Source organism: Barbus barbus (genome assembly GCF_936440315.1).
Source record: "Barbus barbus genome assembly, chromosome: 11".
NCBI lineage: Eukaryota > Metazoa > Chordata > Actinopteri > Cypriniformes > Cyprinidae > Barbus > Barbus barbus.
In genome coordinates this window covers 14870005-14894572 of record NC_136739.1, presented here as the reverse complement: position 1 = coordinate 14894572, position 24568 = coordinate 14870005, and the positions used below count along the sequence as shown (strand labels likewise).

Sequence of the window (24568 nt, the reverse complement as noted above, 5' to 3'; positions counted from 1 at the left end):
CTACTTAGTGTGTTCTTCATTAAAAAGATGTAAAGAGTGATAAGAATGGGATTCATTTGTGAAGTAACCAATAATAAATATTGCCCATTGAAAAGTTGGTTATTAGATCTGTGTTCCCCCTATATGAGTCTCCACCAAAAATATAGTATGCCATAAATGGTGGGTAAATTTTTCACTTCACTTGCTGTTTAGTAAAATAAATGTACACTTTCACTTCCCATATGCCAGTTCTGACTGAACACATACAAGGCTTCAATGAGCAATCTTACTATTTTTAGTTGCAAACATTAAAATTATGTGACCATTTATTTCAAAATATCTTCTTTTGTGTTCTGCAGAAGAAAGTTGTTGAACATTTATCAAAACTATTAATCATTTTTGTAGGCATAAAACATTTTACAGTGAGAAAAAAAAATACTGAGTGCCTCCTTATTACTTTCCTAACAAGAACAGCAGTAGAAGATCTAGAAGAAGTGTACAAGATTAAATGAAATAGCTGTGTTAGGAAGACATAAACATTAACAAACGTGAAACACAGAACACCTTGACCTCACAAACAACAAAATAATTGAGAGTTCTCTGAATTTTCCACCTGAGAAATGGTTTTCATATACAGTTGAGGTTATAAAAAGGGAGTAATATAAGTATGAGTGCTGAATGTGGCTAATAAATGGACGGGGACAGGGTGTGCCAATTCAACCCAGTCTGGCTGAGCACAGAAATAGTATGAAGAAAAAGTCATTTACAACAACAAGGTCAGCGAACATTATATGAGATTCATAAATATGTAAAATCCAATAAAAGCCTTTTCATTTGAGATTCATTTATATGTTAAACAGAGGTTTAGGCATGGTAACAGAAACATTTTCTTGTACAAATTTAGCATACAAACTACATACTTCTGCTCTTTAATTATTTTTCTTTACACGGAATTTGAGAATCCTCAATTCACCAAGTTACATGCACCAAGGCTCAGAGTATAATTTCTTAATTTTTGCATATATGTTTTTCTCCACTGGAAAAAGGGGACTTGGGAAGAAATTGGAATGAATCTATGTACATCTATGCCTTGTCTATGTAGTTTCTTCACCTCTTCAGGGGCAGAAAAATATGAATATTTATAAGAGTAAATAAATAATACATTATAATGGATCTTAAATTATAAATAAATATAGAAAAGACCTTATTTAAAGATTTCCTTTACTATTATGACATTTTCCCCTCATTTATTTAGTTAAATTATCAGCATAACAATTTGTGACCCTGGACCACCAAACCAGTCATAAGAATCTTTTTTTTTTTTTTTAATTGAGATTTATACATAATCAGAAAGCTGAATAAGTAAGCTTTACATTGATGTATGGTTTGTTAGGATACGAAAATATTTGGCTGAGATAACATTGTGAAAAACTGGAATCTGAGGGTGCAAAAAAAAAATATTGAGAAAAGTTTTGATATATTTACAGTAGGAAATTTACAAAATATCTTCATGGAACATGATCTTTACTTAATATCCTAATGATTTTTGGCATAAAAGAAAAATCTATAATTTTGACCCATACTATGTACTGTTGGCTATTGCTTCAAATATACCCCAGCGACTTATGACTGCTTTCGTGGTCCAGGGTCATATTTAGGTGAAAAGTTGAATTAACATGGCTTACAGCATGAATGATATGAACTCAAGTGTGTGTAAAACCTGATGATCATGTTCTCCATCAGGATTTCAGAACGATCCAAACAGCATCTTGCGTTTCAATGGAAGGAAGAACATCTGACCTTTAGGTAACCAGTAAATGTCACAAATTTCTTACATTTGACCAGTTACCTAGAAATAGGGCAAAAGCTCAAACATTTGTCATTCATTTTCTATTCTAACATTCTTTTTCCTTTTTTAAAATGGCAAAACATATTTTAATAATTAAATTAGATTACAAAACTCATAACTTCCAGTTCAGAAACCTTTAGAAAAACCCCCTTTCATAACATTTAGACACACCCCCCGCTCTGAGCCGCAGATACCCATACTTGACTCCACAGTTCTGCACCTGTAATGTGACGTGACAGCAGCACTGCCGGTTTCCTGTCTGGCTGCGCGTCAACACACCACAGATTTTATCTCCCGCATCGTCTCATCCAAGCATCATCTCATCCGCAGCTGCACCAAAGCACATCCCCGGAGACTCTGTTCCCAATTCAATTAGATGATCACACATAAGAGGTCAATTCAAACAGTTTTTTGGCAACAGTCAAAACCAACCTGTTTTCCTTTCTAGGCAAAACAGGAAAAAAAGACCATTCTGTGAATTCATTTGTATATTAACAGCCGGATTCTTGTTTATGAAACTCATCTATTTATTCATATTCATCTTTCATTGAGGTTGCTACACACACAGATTCATGAATACACAGATTGAAGTTTTCACACTCAGCTTTTTATTACTGTAAAACATCTAACAAATTGAAAAAAAAAACTCTTTGGATAAACAAACAGAAGAGAGTGATGTCCACTGAGGCAGAGATCAAAAGAAGAAAGTGCTCATTTCTGCTGTGAAAGGAAAGCAATCATACTCTAAACAAACATGTCTCATCAAAACACCGTTTAATATCATGTCAAGGCCATCAGCCGAATACAAAATCGCTTGTCTTTCCTTTCAAACTGCAAGTCCTGCTAAATACTGTTGGAAAAAGACGTGAAAGCAAGAGGATGCAGAAATGTCTCGGACACTTACTGTCATTCAAAAGTCAGAAATGTCAGAAAAGCTCCAGAAGCCTTCGGTTTGGGGTTTTCTTTTGAGTAAAACCATCCCAGAGGTCACTGCAGCAACACTGTTATTCATTTGGACGTCTCTGAATGTGGCGAGACCGCAAACAAACTGGAGAAGTAGCGCAGTGAGCGTGTTTGCCAATGTACGATACTCTTGTTTACAACCGTGATACTTTGGAATCATTGGCACCAAAGTAGTTTCATATGTGAATATGGCAGAGGGATGAGAAAAAAAGAAGAACGGTCAACGACATAATACTACATTTCTCAGCTCTGGCACGTCGCACAACACCATTTGAGACTGTGCAAAGGAGACCAATCGAAACTAATCTGTAAAAAACAAAAACTAAAAAAACTGGACAACAGCGAGAACGAATGTGATGCAGACAGACATGATGAACTCAGAAATACATGTCCTGGAAGAGGTTCTGGCCCATCTCAATGTACGCCTCTTTCTCCGGAGCGCTCATCTGTTCCACCAGCTCGGGTCTCTGGCTCACTTCCCTGTAAGGGAAAGGTCTTCCCCCTACCATAACCACAGGCTCGTCCCCGACCTCCTCGAACTCATCATCATCATCTTTGTCCTCCTCATCCCCTTGTTTTCCTGAACGCAGGGCTGTAGCATTGTGCATAGTGTGGGCTGGAGCCTGAGGTGGCGAGTCTTCGTCCGATTCACTGGTATCACTGTCAGAGTCGCTGGCGTTAGCCGCTGGAACGGTCGGTCTGGAGATGACAGCACCTCCTGGATCAACTCCGCTCCTCTTCTCATGAATGAGGAGAGCCAGCATCACCTCCTCGTTCTCATCCTGTGCGGCTCCTCGTCCAGTCATTCCCTCCTGGGTTACTACAGAGTCCTCGCCAGCTGGTGTGTAAAAATTGGAAGAAAAGAAGAAAAAAATAGGGTGAATTTAGATGCATATTTTCTTCACCATAAATGTGCTATACTTTCTAAACTCAATTTCTTTCGGAAGCCATAAGACAGCTTTATAGGAACAGGGTGTCATTTTTCAATGACAATGTTGCCTTCCAAATACTCAAATTTCACCCACACTTCCAAACCTATAAAGTATGATGCATGCAATAAATTAACGGTACATTTGGTTTCTTCTCCTCTTTCTTCCATGATGTTGCATATGCAAATAAGTTTTTATTTTTTTAAATATATCACAATTTGAATAGGTGAATAGTTTTTCAGTAAATAATGACTTTAAATTTTAGTTTATTTATCATGCAAAGATATTTTATGGCTTTTAAAGACTTGAAACCTGGCATATAGCACAAGAATAAGTCAAACTGACTACTTTTATTGTACTCTATCGGCTTTCTAGTTAAAAATAAATAAAAAAGCATGACTAGCAGTAGCCACTTGCATATTTTACTAAATATCTGTTTTTGTGTTCCATAATAAAAATTACAAAATGTTTGGAATGACAACAGAATAAAATATCCCTTTCAACCAAATAGATAGACTGTGCATTCAGACCCATGAGATGTATAAACAAGAGGCAAATAAACAAAAAATGCATAAAATGTGTAAATATGCAACCATGACCACAAAAAACACTTTCAAAATAGTCTATGTGACTCACGTTGCTTCAGAGCATCTGTCTCGCTGTACGCCCCCTGCACTGTGCTTTCCGTCAGCCATATGGGCCTCTCTTTGGGGGCTTTTCCCTCAGTAGTCTGGCCAGGCTGAGGCTCCTGGTCTTCCATGCTGATGACCACATCCTGCGAGTAGAGGTCATACGATGAGCCTTTGTTTTTCCATACTTCCCGACCAGGTGCCCCTGCACCAGCTACTCCTGCGGCCTGAGCGGCCCGCTCCCGACTGTGGAAAATAGCAAAGGTGAATTTTTAGTATAAATTTTAGTAGCCTATAGAAAAAGGCCATGTACATTCTTGATTGCTAGTGTTTTTTTAAGCATTATTTACTATAAGGTTTTAATATTTAAAGTATTTAATATTCTTAATTTTAAATTTTAGTTTAGTTTGTAGTCATTTTGTGTGCTTTAGTCATTTTATTTTTTTTTAACAGCTTTAGTTGAAAACAACACTGTCTTGTGGATAAAACTGGCCACTTTGACTGAACAGGAGGTGCTGACCTCTGTTTTAGGGCTGGGATTTCTGACGGTTCGGGCTCCAGAAGATCAGGGGACAAGTTGATGTCCTCCGTCTCTCGTAGCAATACATAGATAGGCTCGATCTGCTCGTTGAATCGCGCCACCAGAGTGCGGGCGTCTTTCTTTGGCACGGCCGATTCATCCTCCTCTACTTCTGTTTGACAGAAGGTACAGCGGAACGTTCCTGTGTTGGAAAAAAGAAGGCCTTAAGCACAAAATATCAAGTGTTGAAACAGTAGCATACTGTATTCTCAACCACTTCACCACACCACATCCATCATGTTTGGCATCTCCAGGTCATTCATTTTGGAAGTTAGAGCCCAGAAAAACTTTGTTAAGAGGCTTTATATCTCTGGTTTCCTGTTAGCCAGAGGCTGAGATTCCATGTCCCCTTTTCCCACAGACATGGTGCCAATTGTGGAGTTGAAGCAAATGCCCAATCTGGCCCCCTATCCTTTGGCGTTTCCACCAGACAGATTTGGGACAGAAAATGTGGCTGTGCTCACAAACCTGCTGGTCTCGGACCAGGAACCACTAACATCAGTAGCCAGGGGGTGAGAAAATGTTGCCACCATACAAAGTTTTCAAACCAGCAACAAATCAGTCTGGCTAAACAAGACGTTCTCATTATAAATGACTAGCTATGTTCTGGAATCAGCCAATGCTGCACCCTCTAAAATAAAATACAAATACACCACTGTTCAAAAGTTTGGGGTTGGTAAGATTTTTTGGGAAGTTTTTGAAAGAACTACACTACATTGCACCACATTGATTTGATAAACCAAATTTATCATTTAAAATAACTTTTTTAACATGTAATTTATTTGTGATGGCAAAGTTGAATTTTCCTAATATGAAATGATCCTAATATGTTGATTCAGTGCAAAATAAAAATGTCTTATTTTATTAAAATGTTGTGCTGCTTAATATTTTTGTGGAAATCATGATACATTTTTTTTCTATATTCGATGAACAGAAAGTTCAAAACACAAGCACTTATTTCAGTTTTTTGTAACATTATACATGTTTTTACTGTCACTTTTAATCAGTTGAAACATTCTTGCTGAATAGAATAATTAACTTTCACTTATGGCCATTTTATATCAAAAACTTTTGATTTTGGTTTTATTATTCTTAAAATAAAATATTTTATTGAAATAAAATAGCAATGCTAGCAAAAACGAAGAACATTTATATTTTAAGGGACTACGAAAAGAATCAGGGTGCGGTCCAATTACAGTTCAATGCCATCTAGAGGATGGTGCCAAAACCACTGCTGACCATCTAATATTATTGAAACAGTAAAGGAAGAACAGTCACAGACACAAGGACAAACATACACGAACACACATTCAGCCCCAGAATTCACTGGCGGTTCCATGGGAAGCAAAGCTGGTCTGGTTTGCCATCTGCTGCTGAAGTTATTTACAGCCTTCTGACAAGAACACACACAGCAGGGCCCACTGTATGAGTGTGTGGTGTACTCCAAATACTAGCGGAATATAAAATACATGCCTTGACATATTTTACATATGTGTGTACTTAGCATTTAATGATCAGTCACAGATGGTGCTGATATTGTAACCTTCCTTTAATAGTAGTCTTATTTAGAATGTCACTCTACCTGTTTTCATGTTTTGCTATCATGAACACACACCATCAATATGTTTTTTATGCTGAAATACTCCCATGTTATGTGCTGAGTGCATGGTGAAACAGCTTTCGAGTTTCTGGCCTTGAGGGGAATCGAACGAGTAAACGATTCGCCACAATTTCCATTTTAAAAGCTTTGTTGGAAAGTTGACAACAAAATCTGTGAAGGCGCTCCTGAAAAACAATCACCTCCAGCTAGGCCCTTTTACTACAGATGTCTTCTCTGCCAATACAGGAGTGGAGGGCAAAAAAGAAAACAATTTGACAAGCACAAAGAAAGAGAGACAGGCAGAGAGAGAGAGAGAGAGAGGAGAGAAATAACATTCAGGTGAAGGGAAGATAAAAAAAGGTCTCCGTCACATTTGACACAGCTCCAGAGGAAATATCGACAAGCCCGGAGTGCAGAGAATAATTTTACTGTAGCCCTCCTAGTCAGTCAGTCTGTCTGCCTCTCACTCTCACACACACATGTTGGTTTTCACACACACACACACACACACACACAAAAGCACAAGCGATAAGAAATGCAGAGATAACAGGCTGCATTTTAAATGTCTAAATAAAGATGAGGCGATATCAAAAGCCATGCAAACACCATGCATTGTAGAAGGGATGCAAAGCAGATGTATTCTAAAGGGTCGTTCACACAGAATGTATTTTACTGCACTGCTTTTCCATTATTTTTCTATGTAAACATGCACTAAACTGTATTTGACCGTCACACTTGCATCTCAGACTACACACAAATGCAGTGCTAAGAAACGCAGCAACTAATTTTAGTACTTAAGCGTTTTTTTCCCTTATACACTACCATGAGTCTCACATTTTTAAACACAAAAATTATTTTTTTCTATATAAACATAAGCTAGATGACACCTTTGACCATTGTGTTCACGTCTTTCGCAGCATCTTGCGTGTGAAACTGCATTATACAAATATGCCACTAAAGTTTAAAAATTACCTTGTATTTTTTCTCCACTATACTGCCCTGCATCTCACATTTTTAAATGCAAAAATGCTCAGTGATCAAATATGTATGTGAACAATAATTATTATTTTTTTTTTAAACCTGGAACGCAAAAACGTTATATGTGAACTTACTCTAAAGTGACATACAGAAAGGAAGTTCATTAGCTCAGAAAGGAAACTTTATACCATTTTTTTCCAAAAGGAGGCACTGGCCCACAGGGATGTTATATTAAAAAATAAAAGTTTTTCCGTTTTTCTTTTTACATGCCATTAGAGGCTCCCAGCCATTAGAATTCTGCAAATCCAAAGGACAATTAGCAATATGGCACATGCACACTCTGATTGTAATCTTTGTTTTCGGTCAAAGTGTGCACTGGGTCTGTCGCAATGATCTAAAGGAACATGGCACAGTGCTGTTAGTGTGTAGGCATACATTAAGGATTCTGTCGGGGAAAAGTGGGCTGGTTTCTTTGTGTTGATAGTTTTTGTATTATCTATGAGATATGAATAGGTCTGGTTTAAATTACATATAGCAATCACTCCAGTGATTCAGAGCTCTTTTGAAAACTGGATGGCGCTTTGTTCTGTCGTCTACACCAAAGAACAAAAGGACTTTTGTGATCAGCCCTTAAAAGATGAATGCAGCATCATTTCAGCATATGAGAGAGGAGAAAGTTTTTTCATGATCGCGTCTGAGAAACTGTGACAAATGTACCACATTGATTCTAATTGCAGCAGCGACAATGCAATAATAATTACAATAAAAATACAGTTAACTGTTCTCCTTTGGAGGACTGTATATAGATGACTTCTAATAACTGTTCTGGATTCAATAAAAGTGAAGCTCTACAGACAGCATCTAAAACCCGGTTCAGAAAGGATTAGTTTTCAGGACAGAACATCCAAAATCAGTATCACCCATCATCAGTAATTCACACTGGATTTGCAATGTCTGCAGGAAACGTCCAGATGGGCATATCTACTACATTTATGTGAAGCTGTTGGAAATTACTTGGGGTTGGTAAGATTTGTTTTTTGAAAGAAGTCTCTTATGCTCACAAAGGCTTAATTTATTTGATCAAAAATACAGTAAAAACTGTAGAATTGTTCAATTTTATTAAAATATAAAAAGTCTGTTTTCTATATTAATACATTTTAACAAGTTATTTATTCATGTGATGGCAACACTGAATTTTTCACAGCAGTTATTACATTCTTCAGTGTCACGTGATCCTTTAGAAATAATATGCTGATTTGCCGCTCAAGAAACATTTCTCATGTTTCCTGAACACCAAATGTTGAAGCAGCTGTGCTGCTTAATATTTTTGTGGAATTCATGATACATTTTAAGTATTTTTGATAAACAGCAATTATTTGAAATAGAAATATTACTTTTGATCGATTTAATGTATGCTCTTTTAATTAAAAGTAATTTCTTTTGAAATATTACTGACTCTGAACATTAAACATATAGATAAACGTCTATACAATACAATAAAACTGGTGACATTAGCAAGCCAGTAATCCTATACATTGAAGTCTTGAATAAAAAAGACATGTCTCACTCTCAATCTTATTTGTCTGTTAGAAAAAAAAAGTTATAAAATGTGTGGGCATGCTTACAATTCTAAATTTAGCTTTGTTTTAAAATAGAATGAATCAATGAATGAATACAATGCTTGTGTTAAATAAAACACAATTTCTTCATCTTAAGAAATTAATTTTAGATGCTTTTTTGATAGTTCAATTACTCTAAAATAAGCTATATTAGGGCCAAGGTTATATAACATGCATCATTTTAAATAAAGTGCTCACTGATTAAAGCTCTCTCCAAAAAATGATGTGAAGAAGTTTTCATTTTCTGGTCTCTTTCCATTGACCAACATCCATTCCAGACAGGTGCAGGCTTAAGGAAACAACAATATTTAAATGTCTGAAAATGAGTTGATTCACTGGATTTCCCCGATTATTGATGGCATGCAACATGCCAAACATAATACAAATCAGCCATTTAAAAACCCATATTTTTTTAATCTACATATCGGGTGCTTACGGTCCTGCTATATGCACACATGTGACTCAGAAGGAAGGAAGACTAGAAGGCGATAACAAAAATGAGGCAGCGTGAAGACATGCCGAGACAGGATCAGTGAATGACTTATTACCGTGCAAGCCTGACTTGTCAGATCTCCTTATCTCCCCTAACACCTCACCAATCAAAGAGATTTTCATAGATCAATTTTTCTTTGCTCAACGAGGGGGGACCTGGATGCGCTTGACCAATCAGATCAATACACTCTCCTGTTCTAAGATGCAACTAAGCCACCTAAGCACAAAAGGCAGCACGGGATGAAAACAGCCAATCACAAAACATCCACATTTGAGCCCACTCAGAGGACAAAGAACACAGGGCATCATGAGACTCATGTTTAGAAAATCCTTTCAGGGATACTAGTCCAGGAGAGAACATAGAAAATAAGTATGTGTACAATAGCAGGGTCTACACAGGGTTAGGTGCTTCATCATTGGCTGTTCCGTTCTTCTGCTCTATCCTCACCAGTCCTCCTGATGTGTATCCTAGCAACAGCTTTGCCTCCCTGCCTGCCAGTTTACTTTCAGCAGAGGTGAGGGTGAACACATGCCACGTGCTCTTTACCTGCCTTTTTATTCCTCTAACACTCATCACTCAACTCTGACACCGCTCTCAGTCCTCCAACGCGCTCTCTCTTATTTCTGTTCCTCTCATGCGTCCATGACTCTCTTAAACAAAGCTTTCTGTACAGAGGAGAGAGTTCCTCCTGTCTGTCGGGTACTAGACTGTCTTCACAAGCCCCATGCAAGACTCTTATATAAATGTAGGGCTCACACATATATGAAATGACATGAAGTCAGGAACACAGACAGAGAAATACTCCACAGTTAATCATTAAACTAAACAATTCCCCACAAAACCTTAATCAGAATCATACAGCGAACACTGTAGTCAATTACAGTGCTTGAGCTGTATGATTATGATTCACTGAAAATAATGATTCATAACAGTCATTTGTTCAGGAATCGCATTTAAAGTTTTGTGCTGTATGGTTTTGGTTCACTAAAAATAAATGGCTCATAAGAGTCATTTGTTCAGTAAGCGGATTAAGGCTGTCACTAACGATTATTTTGGTAATTGAGTAACCAGTCGATTATTCTGATGATTAATCAGATCATTTTTGTGGTAATAAAAATAGACCTAAGCAAACAATAGACTTTAAAATGACTTAAAAATACACATATAATAGCAATGAGGCTCAAATTGGCAAAATCCAACAATTGGCCCAGATAAAATATCAAATGCAAGTAATCATATATAATTTTAGGGCCGACGTCACAATTACGTCACAGCGCTAGCTGGAGGCAAAAACTGGAGGCGGCCAATTCAAAACATCACAGATTCGGCTACACAAGGAGTTTAAAACATCATTTTGTGATGTTGGGTGCCCGAATCGATGTTGTAGAGGCTCCAATTTGACATTTTAAGGCATACCTGATGCCACTGCCAGACAAAAAACCAACGACAGCTGTGGTGAAACAAAATAAAAGGAGCGGATTGGACAGAAACGATCGTCAAAAATGCTCGCATTTGCAGCAATCAGAAAAGATTAAATAAAGTATTGTCTTTTGTTGTTATGGGCGCGTCTAAAGATTTCTTATGCATCTCAATATGCCGTGTATGAAATAATGTCTGTGTGCATGTGTGTAAAACAACAAACTGACGATTTATATGTTTAATCATATATAATTATATATTGCTGTGATTAATTGTGGCTTGGAATAATAATGTAGCTGTAAAAATAGTTGCCCTAAATGCACTGCATGCATGTCAACCTGTTGTTGGGGACTCCCAAAACCAAACCAAACCAAAAAAAAAAAAGAACCTTTCATTACCCATATTAGGGGCACTTTAATTAAAATGTCCACTTAATCTTTTATATTTGGCCACATCTTTATGATAGAAATGCTACAGCCACTGTCATTTCTTGAACAAGAACATGTGTACATCAAAACATGCAAACTCAGAGCAAGGGTTTAAACTTATTTTGAAGTCATCTGTGGAATGGCCCACTTCCAGTATTTTGCCAGTTAATTGACACGGGTAATCGAGGTTTTTTTGTACTCGGGCACTTGATTTTAATCGAGGAATTGTGACAGCCCTAAAGCTGATTAAACATTTTGAGCTGTATGGTTTTAAGTGTTATTCGTTAAGGAATTTACACTGACCATGCTGTAGATTCAGTAGCGATGATATAGTGCTAAACAGTACTTAAAAAACAAAAAAAACACTGGCTGCATCTGAATATGCTTATACTATACAGTTTAGTAGGCAAAAACAGTATGTGAAGTAATATGTATTCATAAAACAGCAGGCAAAAAATTATTTGCTACTTCTGGCGAGATTCTGAAGTGCGCATCTAATGATAATGGACGCTTTACCATCCCATGAGGCCACAGGAGAGGATTTGAGAATTGCAGTGAAGCGACTTGACTAATGCTGTAGGTCACATGATGACAACATGATAAATGTAGTACAATTACTTTCCTATTACACATATTTATATTACACAGAACATACTTTTTTAATGGGTTGCAAAGGATTTATTCAGACAAAGTACCTATTCTGAGATTTCAGACACAGCCACTGTCACTGTGTTCCGACTCCAATTCCTTGGGCAGAACTGCCAATAGTATTAAAATATGCAATATAATTTCACAGTACACGTTAAACTGCTAATGACCAGCTAAAAAAAAGGAAACCTAGTCATCATGCTTGCTTGATAACTGCGGATACCAGAGAAAGACTATACGCAAAATATGGAGCAACTCAACTCTCAGGAAAATTGTTGGTAATGCATATCTTGAACTTTCTCCATCTACAAAAGCAGTGCCTTAAATGAGAATTTACAGTTTTACAACTCCTATTACACACATTTTATTACTGAAGAATTGCTTTAATAAAAATATGAGCTGCGCATTTCTGTTAAAGCCCTCTGGTTTTCTTGTCTGCCAGGCATCCGTTGTAAGTCCATTACTGTTAACATTTCCTATACGTTTACACTGAGGTTTGAAAATAACATAGATTATTCCTTTAATTGATGAAACCACATTAATGTCTTTTTATTGGGCCTAAGTATTCAGTCAATTCCCTACAAACACTGTTCAAATCTTTTTTTCATAGCCTTTAAAGGTTTTATGAATGTACATACTTAAAAACAGACGTATTTGAAGAGAATTAAGGTAAAGTGTTATTCGGTGACCCTAAAGACGAGTCTTCAGTGTTGAGTGGTGTTGAGAGACTGTTCTTTAGACTCTTCTCATTTATTTTCCTTCTGAGCACAACACAGGTTAGATCAATTATACATGATTCAAGACTGCTGGAATGGACTCAAACACACACACACACACACAGGTTTGCTGGGTTCAGTCCATAATAAAAGCTTAAACAGGGACGGCCAGCAGTGTGCAAAGCTTCACAAATGCACCCTCTCTGAAACCATCATAACACAAGTCACGTCAAGAGCAGCACTTGTGTGTGCGTGTTTCCCTAAGTACATAAATCAGCAGCTGTTGAAGTCAGAAGTGTAAAACAGTAGGCACAGAAGCAGAAAGGCATGATGATGTCAATGCGGTGTGCTAATCCTTACAGCCGCCTCTATGAGATTACAGCCTGTTTATTTTTAAACCTATAAAAATAAAGTTTCATTTCCGTTCCTGTCTGTGATTACTGTCTGCAAACTGACGCAATTCAGCATCAGTCTCCAAGTGAGGTTCATTCAAGTGTTGAAAACATTTCAAATTTTGACCTCTGCTGCCATCATGTGTCTGAACATAGTTCTGCCAAAAAGTGTGGCTCAAGCGACTTGGGTTAAATGCAGAGCACACATTTCACTGCTGGTTATACTCTGTATAAGTGTGTATGTGACAAATAAAAACAAATTATATTATTATTATTATGGCTTAGGATCTTCACGATGACACAATTCCTCAAATGTGAGACCAGCTTCAAGATGGTTTCTTTTAAATCTTACAAAACCGCACAGAGATTACAATAGTCAATGCAAGCTTATATGTGCATTATATGCGGATCTTACGAAGATCTGAGATGACCGAACACCGGAGAAGAGATGATGACAACCCCTCAGAGGACCTCAGATAATGCCAACCCTTAAACAATATACAAAACTACGAAACTTTGCCATAAGTGTAATCGCAACCTATATTCATAGTGTTCCCTGTCTGTTTGATTACATGTCATTAACTGCATGAATTTTACCTCTGCATTTCTGCCATATGGACATCAACTTGAGTCACCACTGATAAGCTACTACTAAATATAATGTAGAAACTTTAAAATAGAAACGTACATTTTTTGTAAAGCTGCTTTGCAACAATTTGTATCATGAAAAGCGTTATATAAATAAACTTGAATTGAATATACATGAAAAATTCTGCCAGAATAAACAAGATACTTAGATTAGAGAGTATTTTCTAATTGATTTCAACATCATGATCACACAGTGACTTTGACCCATTACCGTTGTAACATTCAAAAGAATATATTTGTTCCATGAAGGGAAGAGAGAAATCAAAGCAGATGCATTTTAATTTAGTACACTTGGTTTGCTTTAATTGATTTTAATTCCATTTGACCAGCCTAGTACAGACGGATAATATGACCAAAATCTTGCATCTCCCTATAAATAATTATGGTAAGATTTTTATGTTTTTGAAAGAAGACTTATGCTCAGCCATTACTCTAGTCTTCAGTGTCACACATGATCCTTCAGAAATCATTCTAATATGATGATGATGGTTGTTCTGCTTTTTCTACATTTTTCAGGATTCGTTGATGATAAAAAAAAAAAAAGTTTAACAGTATTTAATTTATTTGAAACATTATAAATGTCTGTATTATCATTTGTGATGAATATAATGCATCCTTGTGGAAAAAAAGTATTAATTTCTTTAAAAAAATAACTTACTGACAAATGTTTAAACAGTAGTATATGTGCAAATAACAACAGTTCTGCCCACTAATACTTACACGGTATAACAGCAGATTCATTTCTACTGCTGCATGTATCGCCTAACCAATGATGTCTTTTAATAAAACGTCCCTGAGGGAGAGCTTATTTGATCATGTGTTTATAGCATTCAAACAAACAGTTTAAAACAATCATCTTCCACTTTCATACTCACCAGTCATGGGGTCAAACAGCTGGTTGGCCTCAAGGTCAGTGAATGTGTTCGTGCAGCAGGGGCAGCGAAAGGAGGCTCTGTTAGTCGAGTCCCGTTCATCCGTCTCAATGCGTCTGCGCATGTGGTCCAGCTTGTACTTCACCACATTAACCAGCAGCCGGTAGTTAATGAAATAGTAATTGTGTCGTGTTGTCTTGCCATCAGGTGCCGTCTCCACACGCATACGACATTTTACAAACTTGTCAGCCTTGAGTGTGTTCAGAATCGAACGCAGCTGCTTGCGGTCGAACTTGAGCAGTTCCAGCATGTCTTCTTCACGTACGCAGGGGTTCCGGATCAGCACATCCAGAGCGAGAGCATGCTCGATACCATAGAATCCTCGCACAACCTGCTTGGCCAGCCGTTTCAGAGATGCAGGGACCTCTGTGAGCAGCTCTGGTTCAGTCATGATGGAGAGGAAGGAAAGAGTAGAAAGATGGAGAAACAGAGCAAAAGCAGAAGGTGGAAGTATTTTCAAGACCAAGAACGATATGTTTTTAGGAAGAACGGGAGTGGATTGTAATAGGAAGGGTTAGCTCGTCTGGTATTCAAGAAGGTAACCAGGTGGATGATTTTGGGATTGTATGACGGAGATCTGTGAATAGTGGGAGAACACAAAAAGAGATCAGTTACACATATGATCCAATAACTGTCTATGTCCATCCAAATGTCAACAGTTCTATTTATTTATTTATTTAACTTGCCCTGCTATAAATTAGTAAAGTTTTTCACAAAATGTAATTTTCTAAATAAATAAATAAATAATGATATTGCTAAAATTGCCACAAGTCATTCTCACAGTTTCAATCTATGATCAATCCATGTTAGCCAGACAGATAATATTACATTAATGACATTCAATTAAACTCAATTCACAACAACAACAACAACAACGTTCAATATATTACAGAAAGGCTGTCTGGAAGATTTGTTCCAACATGACATGCCATTCAGAAAGCTACCATTAAATATGATCAGAAGCTAAGTTTAGCTAGGTTTTAATGTCGCCAGCAGATATTCATGTTAACAGAAAGCTTAAATACAAATGTGAGGAGTCATATATTCACCTAGTTTCAATCACTGTAAATTAAGACAGAAGAGAAACTTAGTAATATTTATTAGTCATTAACTTCGGCTACAAACGCATAATGTACTAATTAAATGAAACGAAACAAAACAAAGTGACAGTGCGTTAACTGTACCGCTCACTGCCCAATGAGGCTTAATTCATCTGTTGAGTTTAATATTAGATTATCGAAACGGAGTATAATGAAGGATGCAGTTAGATTAATACAGTCATAAAAAATAAACAACACAAAAGCATGAACGATAGGAATAAAAGCAGGTCAAACCTTTGATTTTCCTCCTGTTTAGATCTGAACAAGTTTCCTAGTTCAGCGGAAATGACGTATGAGATGTTGCTGGAAAGTCCAGGGACGATTAAAGAAATACTAATTTAAAAGTTATTGTGTATTAATAATGAATATCAATTAATTATGTTAGTATATTTAAGATAGCAAATAAATGCTCATATATTTATCTCGAAACTATAATGCAATTATAAACAACAACCATGTAAACTATATGCGTTTTTGACTCTGAATTTATTTATTTATTTTTTGCATTGAATTCTTATGTTAGGTTTTATTTGAAACGCTTTTGTCATGGAATGAGATGCAGCCGCTTCCGCTTTTGTGCTTCCTTGTTGTTTCAACAGGCTGCTTCCACGTGTGTTCAGATGCCGGTAAACAGCAGGAGAGAGCGAGGAAAAGATGCTGCTGTGAGTCTGACAGTATTTATGTTCTGTTGGGTTTCATTTAAACCGGATCAGCTTAGATCCGAGAACTTTAAAAATATTCAAATATGGCAGTCAAAAGATGTTATGCTTCTAACAAAAGGTGTCAATAATATCACGTACGTTATCATGGCAATTCATTGTAATCTACTGTTTGGCCCATAGTAAGTACCCTAGTAAAATTGCATATAATTTTGGAAATCAAACAATATATGGTATTGCCAACTGATTCAGTCACCTTAATATGGTATTACCACGGTACCTTTTAAAGAGCATAATAATAAAATTTAAGTTTATTTATTATTATATAATATTATATATAAATATATGTTATATTGTATGTTGTTCCAAACCTGTATTACTTACTTTCTTCTGTGGCATTATTTTTTCTCTCAGGTGCAGGGGACTAATGACAGCAGTGTGGTCAGTAAGGTGTCAACAGCGGCACAGGGCTACTTCCACGATGATTTCCTCAAGCATCTTGTGTGCAAGGTGTCAAGAAGAGCTCCACTGATAAATAGGTAAATGTTTAGGAGACAGTTCTTGCTCCTTCAATGATTATATTTTCATAAAACAGATATAATATTTCTGATATATATCTTCATATATTCTTCATGTATATTTTGTCTCAGAGGTTATTATGTGCGCTGGAAAGCAGTCGATCACTGTGTGAAACAGTTTTTCCATGCCACTAAATCCTGCTCGAGGAGACAGGTGGGATGATATGTTCACGTTTTGTGTATGTGTTATTACTGTAAAAAAATAAAAATAATAATAATATCTTGATCATATTGTTCTCTTAATCTCAGATTCTGTCACTTGGAGCCGGGTTTGACTCCCTGTACTTCCGGCTGCATGCAGAAGGAGCCCTTGGAGGTGTCACAGTTTTCGAGGTTGACTTTCCAGAAGTTGCCCGGCGCAAGGCTGCCTTGATCAATAGCAATACTTGCCTGAAGGACGCATTGCCAGATTGGGAGACTGTCTCAAATCAGCAGACTAGTAGGATGTTCACTGTATCACATATTAATAGATTATATTACAAAACATAACCGCTTAAATTGTATAGTCCTCTTTAAACTTTATTAACCATACAGATATCTGCATATTTTGCTAGTAATCTTGTCTAACCCTGTCTTTTGTCCCTAAAATGTAATATTAAAACATTTGTGCTATGTTTTTTTGCTTATGTATAGATGCTGCGTTCATCAGAAGTGATTATTATAATCTCATTGGTGTGGACGTCAGGAAGGAGCAGGAGGTGGAGGTGACTCTGAGTGGAGCTGGACTGCAGTGGGACGCTCCCACACTTGTCTTGTCAGAGGTCGTGCTGACTTATATGGAAACACAATGGTGAGAATGTGAATTCAACTTTAACTTGAATTGCAATGATTGTGCTCCTGAACCATTGAACCTTGGTGCTTATTTCATAGATTGAGCTTTGTCTCGTCTGCAACATATCCTGATCACATTGCTATTCTGTCTTTCTAATAGCTTTCTTTTACTTTCTACTACAACTGTTTAACAAAAGAGAGCAAACAGACTAGCTCATTTTTAACATGTGTTTTGGTGATTTTCAGGTCAGATGCTGTGATTGGCTGGGCTGCCAGGTTACTCCCACAATCTGTGTTTGTTATGTATGAACAGATCCACCCAGATGACCCATTTGGCAGGGTCATGCAGAACCACTTCCTGAAGCTCAATTCTACCATACACGCTCTCAAACAATATCCAGACACTGTCGCTCAGACGCAGAGATTCATACAGAAGGTATGCCTCAAATTAATGTTTTATACCCATTTCTTTTTTTCATACTATGTAGCCATGTAATAAACGGGATTATGTAACTGTTTATTATTCAGTATACATCTTCAGATTAATAAGAGACCTGACCGGGTCACAGTGTCAAGTGTATTTTATGATAATGACTGGCTGACTGTACATAACACCTATATATATTTTTAACTATACTTTGTGAATATGAATGAAATCATTTTAGTTAGCTCATGTTCATTTTTGAAATTTGAAGGTTGTATTGACCTTATTCATGAAGATTTCAAAGTGTTAAGGGTTGAAGCGATACAAAGGTAGATACACTGATTTATTTAACAATAATTAACAATAAAAGTGACAGTAAAAGTAATTTCTATGTCAAATAAATTCTGTTCTTTTGATCTTTGTATTCATTAAAGAATCCTGATAAAAATATTACAATGTTTTCAACACTGATACTAAAAAAAAAATTGTGCACCAAATCATCATATTAGACTGATTTCTAAAGGATCATGTGACACTAAAGACTGGAGTAATGACTGCTGAAAATTCAGCTTTACCATCACAGTAATCAATTACATTTTAATGTATATGAAACCTAAAAAAAAAGTTTAAAAATCATACCATCTTTTAAATGCTTAATTGTCAATAAGACAGGTAACTGATCTTTGTCTGCCACAGGGCTGGGAAAAATGTGTCTGTCTGGATATGAACCAGTTCTACTTTGACCTTCTTCTTGAAGATGAGAAGCAGAGAGTTGAGGGACTGGAGCCTTTTGATGAGTTTGAGGTGAGGAAACACCCTAATCCCAGCAAAGACCTTCGAGTTGTCGCAGAATCACCACTGGATCTGACCTAATGCCTGATCCCAGACCTGTGTTTATCTTTATAACAGGAATGGAACCAGAAATGTTCCCATTACTTCATCCTTACAGCCTCCAAAGGCTCTGTGACCAATCAAGCCCTTCTCACGTTACCGAAGGGTAAGTGTTGGTAAGATATTTGGTATTATGTGTATCACTAGGTGAGGCATTGTAGTAGAGGTACATGTGCTCTTTTCACTCCTAGTGTCCTCCATCCCTCACATGACTCCTCAGTGGTCCGAGCATCCTCCCCTGGTTATTCAGGCCATGTGTGGGTCTCCGAGTATAGAGGCTGTCGGTATGGCTTCTGCTGTCCTGGCACCTGGAATCATCTTACTCACTGGAGGCTGTGGGAGAAGCGGAAGAGACACAGCAGCGAGGGTCCTGACCAAAGAGAAGGATGGCTGGAAGTGTGCCTGTGTGGAAGCTCATGGAGATAAAGGTGATTTGATCAGTGCTTTATTTTTGCTTTTGATAATGGTTTCCTTATTGGAATTTTTTTAAATAAACCGTATGACCTGTGTGTTAGTAAATTAACAAACTTATTAACAAAGTATTTATCGCTTTATGTGAGTGCCCTGTATGTTTTTTTTTTATAGTGTTTGCAAGTTGGAGTTAGTAATATATTTTTGGTTATATGAAAATCTGTAGGATTTGAAAACTATGTAATCTCTAAGGTTTTGTTTAATTTATTATTAAACAATTTGGTGTAGAGACCAGTCTAATATGTATGTATGCATATCTTTGTCTCATATTTCTTCTCCTCAGTGGTTAGTCTTTATCAGACGTTGACCTCTATCCCTGGAGGTGGAGCTGTCCTCTTCGGTGGCAGAACTTCTCCACTCAATCCAACAGGCAGTGTTGTGTGGGTGACCTTTGACCCTGGTAATGAGCAATCCCAAAGTGCTGTACAGCTGTCATTTAAGAACATGGTTTGCACCGGAACTGGTCCAAAACCACGATGGCGACACACATCAACCTTGATATCTTATAAAGGTTAGAGATTTTAGTCTAGTTATTTTTCAAAATGTTCTGATTATAATGAGCAAAATAATAACTTTGTAATGTATCGTTCCAGATAAGACCTTTCTGTTTGTGTTTGGAGGACGTACAGAGAAGGATCCAGTTCTAGGTGATGCACATTTCCTGTGTTTGGAGGACAAACACTGGACTGAGGCATGACTTTCTCATATTAAAACCTAATGAAACAAACACAAACGGGTACACTACAGTTAAAACGTTTGGGGTTGTAAGTTTCAGTAGCCATTACTGCAGTCTTCAGTATCACATGATCCTTCAGAAATCATTCTAATATGCTAATTTGGTGCTCAAGTATTATTTCTTATTATTATCAATGTTTCAGGATTCTGTGATAAATAGCAAGCTCAAAAGAACAGCATTTAATTGAAATAGAAATCTTGTGTAACCGTATAAATGTTTTTACTATCACCTTTGATCAATCCATCCTTGCTGAATAAGAGTATTAATTAAAAATCATACCCCAAACTTTTAAACAGAAGTGTATGTGCATTAGATTTTATTACCTTGTATTTATCTTGTAAGGGCAACATAATGTTTCTACTTTTGTGTGTTTCAATCAGATGACAGTTATTGGTGCTGTTCCGGAAGCCCGTCATTCCCATTCTGCTTGTCCCTATGGAGGGGGGCTTGTGATATTTGGAGGTTTGGGGAAAGGTGGCAGACCTCTCGGTGATGCTTTCTACCTGAGACCCACATCATCAGGTTTCTGCTGGGAGACAAAGAATTTACATCCACCCCCAGTACCCAGGTTCGAAAAAAACTCCCTTATTGGGTGTAAAAGAATGAAAATAATGTGTTATGAAGATGTGCCACCTCTCAGTGATCAAAACTCACAGTCTTGGCCTTTTTTTTCCAGATATTCTCACTCAGCCCATGTAATTAATGTGAAGTTGGTTGTGGTTGGTGGAGTTTGGCTTCAGGCTGATGGAGTACCAGGAGTTGCTTTAATAAATCTGAGCACTGGGAGCTGTGTGGAGATCCAGCTGGATACCGTAAGTTACTACGCTCATGGACTCTAGAAGTGGTTAATGGTTTATTATAAAATGGAAAATTTGGCTCTAAAATTCCCTGGGATAGGCATAATAAAACAATTCTGACTGTATAAGCCATTTTCACTGCTGTTGTACAATCCAAATATGCTTTATGTAATAATGCAGAAAGTTGCTATGTTGTGTGTCAACCATGAACAGCCTACAGATAATTTAACTACATTAGAAGGATGACTCTGAATTTGGATGGCACTATTTCTATCATTCATTGACTGGAAAAAAAATTGCTCTGAAAGTGATCCCAAAAGTGTTGTCCTCTCTTTTGTTATTTTGCTGCGGTGTGGACTTCTCTTTGAGAATTTGAGTTTTTTTTTTTTTTTTAACTTCATGGTTGTAGTTATTGTTCTTGGTATAAACAGGCCTTTAGACTTATGGACAATATAAATTGATGAAGGATTTTTTGATTATTGATATTAATCAATTGAGTTAGTCATTGGTCAAAAGGTGTGGGACCCCATTAAAAAAAAAAAAAGTAAGCTACCTAAAGACAAATATTGTATTGTTGTAATTTTTGCAGCTGACTAATTAATTGCAAATATATTTTTGGCAACCCACAGTTTTCTTATGTAAAAAAAAACAACTAATTTATTTGTCATTGCTTATCTTTTTTTTTTTTTTTCTAATTTTATTGTATTTCAGTCATCTGTGCCTTGGCCCCTGATGCTGCATTCATTCTGCTCTGAGCTGCTGGACTCTGAGGGGTCTGAGATGGTGCTCATTGGTGGAGGTGGAAATTGTTTCTCATTTGGAACTCACCTCAATCTCTACCCTGTAACTCTCCATCTAAGACCAATACTTTGCTATCCATATTAGTCTAAGTACAAACTACAAACAAGCAACAAATGTGCTGCTGAGTGAATCTCCAGCCAAACTTTATTTCAGCTGGAACTTCAGTGAGTCACAGCCAAATAGCCCAAGTATTGTGACACAGGGACATCACTCAGTGAAGCGACGGAAAGACTGCACGGTGGGACAGACCGCACCCCACTCCACTGGTTTGCGGTAGTTGCCCTTCTCCAGGAAGTACTGGTGGCCACGGTAGTTGGGATGCTCGTAGAAGATCCAGTAGCCATCCAGAACTTTGCAGGAATTGACCTCTCTCAGACGGAACCTCTCCAGCACAGATGGACAGTCTTCAATAGACTCTATAGCCTGGCCTGTGAAGTCGGGCTTGTCGTACAACTGAACCTTGTACTTCATTCCACTTGTCTGCATGGGTTGGATTTATTTGGGTTTGGGAAGGGAAAAGGGGTAGAAATATTTGTGCATGGATTTTGGATAAATGGGGCAACATGACAAAAAGAATATATGGAATAAGATGGCACTAGTTTTGTGAAAGTCAGTTAACAATATATAATACTTTAAGACCTTCATAAGCATGTTTTGTAAGTTAATGTACATTTTTATCTTGTTTGCCCGGTTTGATCTCAAGTTTTTTGAAGCATTTTGAAGATATCTGTTAATATATATTACAGTATTCATGCTATAGAGATATTCATTCAGAGCAGAAATTGTTCTGATATTTTATAGATTCAATGTATCATACTTTTTTATATGGAGTTGTATAAGCGTTGGAGAAGATGACCTCTAATGTCAAAAAGTCAATTAAAGAGAATTACATTGATCTGAAATTTAATTTAGTCCTCTGTATGGTCTATTGTCTAAACCAAGCTAAATGTTTGCTTATAGTACACATGTAAGTCTGGTCTTTCAACAAGACTGAATCAAATACTGCAGACCATATGGACACTGATTTATTGGCAAAAGCCATGTGGACTAATTAGGTTAAACTGACGTAACGGTTAGAAAAGGTCTATGCATGACCTTCAACTACTCATACTGTCCCAGGCTTTAATTTAATTCAGTTCTAGCACAGCCTTGTGAAACAGCTTCATCATTAGCAAATCATATTAGTTCTGCTTTATACACTATTTAAGTCTTAGAAAAAAAACTCACTAATGCACAGTTGAAAGTACTAGTTGAACTTACAAAGCGGATGAGCTTGCAGGAACTGAGACTGTCATTGAGGCCCATCCAGCCTAGGTATTCAGGATAGTCTCCTCTGGTTAGCAGATACCGGTTACCCGTGTAGTTTGGCCGCTCGTAAACCACCCAGGCGCCACTTTCCACACGAATAGAATTGCAGCAGCTCAGGTAGGTATGGAAGTCAGAGCAGTCACTGTCACACTCATAACGGCGGCCCTGGAAGTTTTTGTCCTCGAAAAACACAATCTGAGAGACAGCAAGATAATGTTCCAGAGCATTTTTATACTTGAATGACCACTTCACATCATTTGAAAATGATTAGTTTCTGGCAGTATTCATGCTGGTTTTGGCTGGTCGGCCAGCAAGCAATGTACATTTCATCGTGTCTGGCCAATGTGACCTTGCCATTAATTGGTATCCACTGATTTGGTATGAACAATCTTCAAGATATATTAAAATATAGTATTGATCCTCTGGTCTACATGCAACATTAACAAGTTTAACAAGCTACCATAAGTATTACCCAGTTTATGCCAGCAACCAATAGCCTGACCCCTAATTTGTGAATGTAAAGTTAATAGAACTAATATATCCATATCTAACACATCCATACATGTGCATTCTCAAACTAATTTGCTGAACCAAACACAAAGATGCTACACAACTGCCATTAAGGTTGAGAAACCTTGATTTTACATTTGTTTGTTTTTTTATAAATTATGCAGCTGCACTAGGTTCAGCCTTTTTTTCTGTTATATTCCAGTGATTTCCTACTCACCCTGCCCATCTTGAATACTGTATTTGGTCTTGTCTGAGTGTCCAGAGTGAATGTTTATGGGGCTGTTTAAATATGCAGCTCCCAACGTCAAAATGACGAGCAGGGCCAGATATTCACTTTGTCATGAAAATGAGATCCAAAAATCGAGTCAGTGATTCCAGCACTATTCAGTTTCTTTTTCCAGAAAAGCAAATGGGGATTAAAGGATAATGACTAGCCTGGCACAGGCATTCATTCACCCTGAAACAACACGGCACCCTACAACTGGACCAACCTGAACCACAACAAACCGCACACTGGCCAACACCTGATGCCAAGAGCACTACCAAATAAAGAGCCCCGACTCAGTGGATTGTATCATGCGTTGCTGAATGGCACTCATTACTCTGGCTCAGCTCTTTTCAACAGAACAGCCACTGGCAAATGAACCAACTAACTAAACTAAATCTGGAGAAAATGCGAGTGGTTTGCATATAGACCATTGAACAGGCAGTGATAATTTG

The 24568-nt window shown here is 37.2% G+C and overlaps 3 protein-coding genes across 3 annotated transcripts; 1 reads left to right on the top strand and 2 right to left on the bottom strand.

The window, feature by feature from the left end:
- Positions 1–2340: 2340 nt before the first annotated feature.
- LOC306876603 (general transcription factor IIE subunit 1-like) lies at positions 2341–16196 on the bottom strand. Its single transcript, XM_079427903.1, has 5 exons — positions 16137–16196; positions 14746–15379; positions 4870–5071; positions 4357–4595; positions 2341–3629 (listed from the first exon to the last, which is right to left on the bottom strand). The coding sequence occupies exons 2-5, from the start codon at positions 15191–15193 to the stop codon at positions 3169–3171; spliced, it is 1350 nt and encodes a 449-aa protein (XP_079284029.1). The 5' UTR covers positions 15194–15379; positions 16137–16196; the 3' UTR covers positions 2341–3168.
- On the top strand, positions 16181–22934 carry LOC306876601 (tRNA wybutosine-synthesizing protein 4-like). The gene is made up of 14 exons (XM_079427900.1): positions 16181–16564; positions 16976–17100; positions 17212–17293; positions 17389–17578; positions 17773–17929; positions 18157–18346; positions 19031–19138; positions 19244–19331; positions 19417–19653; positions 19980–20207; positions 20290–20387; positions 20813–21000; positions 21109–21244; positions 21941–22934. Exons 1-14 carry the CDS (start codon positions 16454–16456, stop codon positions 22112–22114), a joined length of 2112 nt encoding a protein of 703 aa, XP_079284026.1. The 5' UTR covers positions 16181–16453; the 3' UTR covers positions 22115–22934.
- LOC306877121 (gamma-crystallin S-like) lies at positions 22238–24074 on the bottom strand (the record flags this gene model as incomplete). The annotated part of the gene is made up of 3 exons (XM_079428652.1): positions 22238–22510; positions 23291–23533; positions 24066–24074. 3 exons carry the CDS (start codon positions 24072–24074, stop codon positions 22238–22240), a joined length of 525 nt encoding a protein of 174 aa, XP_079284778.1.
- Between the last annotated feature and the right edge of the window lie 494 nt (positions 24075–24568).